Source organism: Candoia aspera, chromosome 5 (assembly GCF_035149785.1).
Source record: "Candoia aspera isolate rCanAsp1 chromosome 5, rCanAsp1.hap2, whole genome shotgun sequence".
Taxonomy (NCBI): domain Eukaryota; kingdom Metazoa; phylum Chordata; class Lepidosauria; order Squamata; family Boidae; genus Candoia; species Candoia aspera.
Window position 1 is genome coordinate 13,213,971 of NC_086157.1, and position 6,817 is coordinate 13,220,787.

Here is a 6,817-nt window from a genome sequence, read left to right on the forward strand (position 1 = left end):
ATAATAGATATTCAAAGAGCTAAAAATAATGATTTAGAGCTTCAGTTAACTGGTGGCCAGATTTCTGGGGTGTTCTTCCTTCAATTAACAGACATGTTGAGGTTGAGAAAACAGCAGTTTTTGTAGTGGTGACCGTCCCTTGCACCAAGCTGATGTCTGGGGTGCCTTTCATTTATAAGTCTTTCATTTATAATACTAAGATTTGTGTAATTTATTACAACTCAAGCATTTGTAGCATTCTGAATTTGATTTTTTTAAAAATCTGTCATAACAAAGAAAAAGATAACAAACACTTGAGTCCCTGTAAACAAAAGGAAGAAACTCAGAGCTCTGGAACCCTTTCCAATCAACCCTTCAGCTTCTCCAATCAGAATAAAAACTTGCTTTATTAAAATGAAAAATGGGTGCTGAGAGATCTTCATTTACAGAAATGATTATTACGAGCTAAATGAAAGACTTGCAAGCATTTTTTCCTGAACAAGATTCCTCAAATACAGGATTGCAGAAATCAAAACACCCCAGACATTATGTCAATTTACTTATACTGTACACTTCCTTAAATTAGTTACCATTCTCCAAAGACTTTTCATGGCTTGAAATAAGTTTGAACCTTACTAGCCACGTAGTTCAGGAGCTTGGTGCAAGGGACGGTCAACACTACAAAAACGGCTATTTTTTCAACCTCAACATTTCTGTTGTTTGAGGGAAGAACATCCCAGAAATCTGGCCACCAATTAACTGAAGCTCTAAATCATTACAATCTGGAGCTCACACATGACTTAAATTGTGACTCTGTACCCAAAGGGACATTGCATGCCAACTGCAGGAGACTTCTAGTGTCTCACAAGCCTTGGAAACCAGTTTTCCTCATCCCAGTGTAGGAAGGAGGGCGGAAGAGATGAGATGTGTCTTGCTTCCACCTTTGGGGGAAACTAAGCTGGCTGACTATGTAAGGAATTAAAAAAAATAACACTTGGAGGAGGGAGTAGATCAATAATCTCCACCCGTCCTTCCATCTTGCTAGTTTGCCACTGGCAGGGAACTAATACCTTCAGAGGAATCTATAAAATATTATTTAAATAGAGTGAATCAAATTGGTAAATGTTTTTGTTCCAAAATCTTTAGAGATTTGGGGGAGGGGAGGGGGTTCTTTCGGAAAAAACTTGAGAGGTCCAATTCACAAGAAGATGATGTGAAGTCAGCACTTCTAAAATTTCCCTGTGACCCTGTGTATGTGCGTTTACCATAAAGTCTATCTTAAGGCGATATAACAGAATTTGTGGATTCTATTTGTATAAAGTCTACTTTAAGGTGATATAACAGAAGCTGTGGATTTCCTGTCTCAAAATGGCCAGAAACCTTGCAACTGATTTTGTCAGTTGCAACTGGAAGGCTCTTGATGGGGTAGTAAAGGGGCCCAGGGCTGCTTGTTGCCCACCCCTGCTCTTTTTTCTTAATTTCTGTTTTCGTCAGCAGAAGTTGACCATCTGGTGACCTCCTGACGTTTTAGATGAAAACCTACATGATTGCTGATCACTGGCCATTCAGAGTGAGAGTGTAAAGAGGTTAGCTAGGTCTAGGCCTTGCCTGGTCTTTTTTAAATAGTCTCACAATTGTACAGATAATTTTTGAAAAGAAAATGCTAATTTTCTTTTTCACTGCGGTGCCAACATAATAAGCAATAGAAAACAGAAATAAGAAATGCGCACATATTTCAATTCAAATATGTCAATCAGATCTCATTCAATCACTCAGTTTCAAAACCTGAAGTTATACTCCAGTTTCTCTCCAGATTGTATAAAACCTGAAGTTTGAACTCAGAATTATATTTTTGACCATGAAGAACCTAACCATGAGGTATGAATTCAGATTGCTCCAACCTAACTTTTAAACAATCAGATCAAAGTATTTCTGCACTGTACATCAAACGTACAGAAATTTCACTGATAGATTAGAATTTTTCAGAGTAAACAAAAAAGTGAATTTGCATTACTAGCTTTTCTTATTCTACATTTGATCTTAGTGAAAAGGCTGAGAAGTTATTTTGTTATAAATGCTGTGCAAGTGGAAATCTCCACCTTTTACTTTTGTGCTTTCAGGTATGTACAGTATAGTAATTCTTCTAAAATAATAGCAAACACCAAATACTCTCACAATATACCTTCAACAGCTTCAACAGCTTCAGCTGAACCGACTGAAATGTTCTCTGTAGTAGCAGAGGTGCTCATATCCTTTTCAGAGTTAGATGGTGATCCATCAACATTTTTACTATGAGTATCAAACATAGCTGAATCAGTGCAGGGTGGGCCATCTAAAGATTCTGGACATGAGGCCCCTGGTTGCTCATCTGAAGCTGACCCCAAGGGCAAAGCCTGCATACGTGATGCAGTTTCAGAAAGTTGAGATGGTGATGGAAGGGCTGGAACAGATGCAACTCTAGGTGGGAGAGCACTGGGACACAAGCTGTAAGGAGAAAGGGCAATTTCTGAAGAGGGCGTTTGAGACCGGTTCCTTTTGGAAGGAGGAACTGACACTTGAATATATCTACCACTTTCTGGATCATAAAAGGTCTTTAATTGAATTGGTAAATCTAAAATAAAATACTCTCCTGAATCTGGATCCTGAAGGAGCTTACGCTGAGTGACAGATAAAGAGGGTGTGGGACTTAATGATGGCATGGGTGGTTGCTTTATCCGACTACATTTTGGAGAAGTCAAGGGAGAATTAGGACAGACCAGAGATCGTAGAGATTGGACTGGTGTCAGGGATGCAGCATCTTCATTCTGTGACAGAGGTTCATCCTGAAGCTTTTTCTGTTTTGCTTCCATCTTTTTCCTCTTATTTGCCAGTTTCTTTGCCCTCCGTAATGCCTTTTCTGTTTTAGGGGGCACAGTTGGGGGCTTGGCTGCTGTCCTTCCCATTTGACTCATCAGCTGAAGTCTTTCTTTTGTCCCCAAAGTACTGTCAGCATCTCCAGAGAGCTGACATGTTTGTTCTGGATCAAACATGAGTGTTGGGGAAGGTTTATCTATATTCTCTGTTGCTTTGGGTAGTGGATAATTTGCTGCTTTTTCAATCTCTGATATGTTTAAGTTTGAAGTTGTATCTGACGATGGACCTTTGAAAGCTGATGGTACCATTCTATCTGACCTTGGACTTCGTATAGTAGAACTTGCTGAATTATTCAATAAAGTTGATGTGCGTCCAAAGGCATCACTGGAAACAGGAGAACAAGGATGATTTTCTGTTGCTATGGGAGACTTTATCTCTTGACTTATTATTTTTTTAATGCAAGAACCACCTCTTTGTTTAGATAAGACATGACTCTTCATATAATTTATCCTTTCTCTTGTAGGGGGCCTTTGCTCATTTTGTCTTGGCTCACTTTCAAAGCCTAGATTTGGCTGAAAGGCAGAACTGGGCCTTAGTTTTCCAATTCTGACCTCTTTGGAAGGGCTTTTAAATTCTTTCTCTGATAACACTGATAAAAGGTCAGTTTCTTCAGAATCTGCCATCATTTCTGGAATATGAAAATTATCTAATCCTTCTCTAAAGCTATAAAATGCTGTTAGATTACTTGTTTCAGCCATTTGGCAGCCCATGTTCCCTTGGATGGATCCCGATTCATCATCACGTCTCTCTGTTACAGCGTTCTTGGGACTCTCTTGAGCATTTGGAGTGGTTTCTTCACAGGACAAAGACCTGAGCAGGGGTAACTTGATTGCTTTAGTCACAGGTGGTGACTTAAATGTATTGTCTTTAATCATGAACAAATTGGGCTTCAATGAATTTGATGTCAGCGGCTCTTCTGGCTTGCTTTCAGATTCACAGTCCATGCTTTTCCATCTGTCTTTTTTCTTCTCCTCCGACACTGCTTCTTGTAGAACGTTCTCATTTTCATTCTTCTCGTCTATTTCATCTATATTGAAGTCACAGTTGCTAAGAAGGTAGTCACGTAAATCCTTTTTCTGGGCTTTCTCTTTTTCTTTGCTACTTCGCTTTTCTCTTTCATCTATATCATTCTTCCTTCTCTGGCTTTCTTGAAGACACGCTTTCCGGAAAAGTTGCATTAGAGAAGAGGGTGTCTCATGAAATGGTTGGTCTACTGTGGAAACAAAAGATTGTTCAGAAGAACTGGTGCTTCTTTTGCCTTTGTGGTCATTTCCAGTTGAGGAGTAGGCCTGACTTTCATTATTGCTTGTGTTTTCTTCAGCTGGGAAAAATAGATTTTTGGATGCTTCATCAGCATCCTGACCCAAAGTGACTTTTTTATATTTATGTTCCTGCATGTCCTCTTGCTGTGCAGCTGCCACATCAGTCGGATAAGGGTTGGGTGAAGGAGAAGGTTGACTTTTATTGTGTTCATGTGCAGAAATCATCTCAAAGTCCTCTGTGTGTACTGAATTACTTTGGCGCAAATGATTCTTATTTTGAGACTTTAAAATATACGCCCTCGACTTGGATAAACTCATCATCACATCATTGCCAATAAGATTCTCATTTAAACTGGTGAAATTGTCCTTTTCCTGAATATAGTCCATTTGTTCAAATGTATTAACTTTATCAGTATTACCAAGCATATTTGTATTGCTATCCTCTGGTACATTGGCTGCTGTAACGTTTGCTTTCATGATGATCTGTTCTTTCATCTTGCTTTTGTCTTCAAAGGCTCTTAGGAGAGGAGATGGACTATAAGTGCTTTTTACACGTTTTCTGATATCCTTCAAGTTAAATAATAAACGTGGTGCTTTAGACTTATAATCATTCTGAGAATAAAGTGTTCTCTCCTCAGAATCTTTGGTTATCCCAGCCTCCAATAAGAGTGGAGTTACCACTAATAACCGATTTCCTGATGGGTCTTCATCCTTTTGCTTCAGTGGTATGACTGGAGTCAGAAGCGTTGAGATGCTGAAGGACGGATTGGGCTGATCTGAGAAAACCATGTGTGACTCAGCTGCAGATGTTTTGACCAGAGGAGTGACATCGGAGGACTTTCTGAATGAGGAATCTTTTATTTTTAGCCCTTCAGCTGCTGTGACTTCTGCCAGTTTCATACTACTAAGAGTAGTCTTTTGTTTCCTCCAGGGTGGTGGTGGGCAATCATTTTCTACCCTAAGTGCAAATTCTGGTTTGGTTTTCTCTACTAATAAAGTAATTTGTGGCATCAGTATTTCTTGAGTATCAGGGCTATGGAATGCTGCTTCTGGAGGAACAGAGACTTGGGGGAAAGACGATGATGGAATTGGAGCCTTTGAGATTGGAACTGGTGAAGTGCTCACTGAAGGGGTCATTCTTGGTGGAAAAAGTGTGCTAGATGTGAGGGATGTTGGTGAAGGACTCTCATATACAGGTATAGGCACACCAGAAACCTGGGGTAGCAACCGTTGGGCAACAGTATTTTTTGCATTAGGTGGTGAAGGAAAACATACCTGTGCTAGAGACCCTGAAGACAGAGAGGCTTTGGAGAGAGACTTTGGTGAGGAGTCATCAGAGAAGCTTTCTTCTAGAATAAAGGGACCTACTGCTTTGGGAGGAGATGCTTTCCGTTCAGAAATGCAAGGCTTTTTAAAGAAAGGTGTTTCTTCAAAGTAAGTAAGGCTGCCGTCTTTGGGCATCATTTCTCCCATTTCAATTAGTTTTTTATGATGTGCATTCCATGATTCAAAAGCACTGTTTTCACTGTGGAGAAAGCTACTTTTTCTAGCTAGTTCTTTAGTTTTCCCAGTTCTGTTTTTCACCATCTGTTTAGAGACACTGAATTTGGGTGTATTTGAAACCTTTGCCTGAGAAGGATATAAACCAGGTAGCTTTTGATAGGCCAGATCTATTTTGTTATATCCTTTGCGCTTATCACTTGGGTTTGCCATATTTTGACATGGTTCAGGAAATTCAGAGATTCCCTTTTGGATGTTTAAAAATGTCTTGTCACTCCAGAAGGCCATGTTGTCTCCACAAATTAATGGACATTCCGTCAAACTATTGTTTACTGGCTGCTTGGCTATTAGTAGCGATACTTGATTGTCAACCTGATCAAAGGTCTTTATCAAAGAGGACACTTTCGAGATATGTGTACAATTGCACAGATCAGACAGTGGCAAATCCAGTTTTCTTCTTATGCTTGGGTTGTTTACAAAACACTTTTTATCTTCACGAGTTTTGGAGTTTGTTGAAACTTTGGAAAGTAGGAATGTTGTATGCTCCTTTTTTGATAGTTGCTTGTGAAAGTCAGTGTTTTTCTTGATGGCATAATTCCATGGGCCATGAAAGAATTTACTAGAGAACTGATGGGGGATGTTTGATGGCCCAGCTGGGTCTGCATCTGCATAAGGCGTTTGAAGCTCAGCCACACATAGACTTTTGAAAGCTCGGTCAGTGAGGCTGCACACTTCTCTGTCTGTGTCATCCAGGAGGCTCCCAATGCTGGAGGAATCACTCTGTCCATCTGTTTGTTTCTTATTCCCCTGCATGGTCCATGTGAGTCATTAATAAAATAGGTAGTTGGCTCTTTGGGCTACCATTTCTCAAGCATTTTTTAAAACTTTGGGTGAACTTTTCTTCTATAATCTGCAATTTTATCTGCATTTCTCATAAGGAAGCACAAAATGGAGCTTTCCGGTCTGCAAATTGAACATATATAAGTACATATTATTGTATTATAACCACAACCAATTGTACATAGCCCTTTTCTGTTTAATTCCCATTGATCCCCAATTTAATCTGATATCCTAGAATTACCTTGTATTAAAATATTTATACATTATATATATTTAAAACAGTTTTAAACTAGAACAGTCCCCAGAAAAGTAATAAGAAAAAG

At 39.3% G+C, this 6,817-nt stretch overlaps 1 protein-coding gene across 1 annotated transcript; it reads right to left on the reverse strand.

The window, feature by feature from the left end:
• Positions 1-966: 966 nt before the first annotated feature.
• C5H10orf71 (chromosome 5 C10orf71 homolog) lies at positions 967-6,609 on the reverse strand. Its single transcript, XM_063304620.1, has one exon. The coding sequence runs from the start codon at positions 6,465-6,467 to the stop codon at positions 2,151-2,153; it is 4,317 nt and encodes a 1,438-aa protein (XP_063160690.1). The 5' UTR covers positions 6,468-6,609; the 3' UTR covers positions 967-2,150.
• Between the last annotated feature and the right edge of the window lie 208 nt (positions 6,610-6,817).

Coding starts and splice junctions, on each gene's coding strand:
- C5H10orf71 (XM_063304620.1), bottom strand. CDS start 6,467: ATGCAGGGGAATAAGAAACAAACAGATGGACAGAGTGATTCCTCCAGC.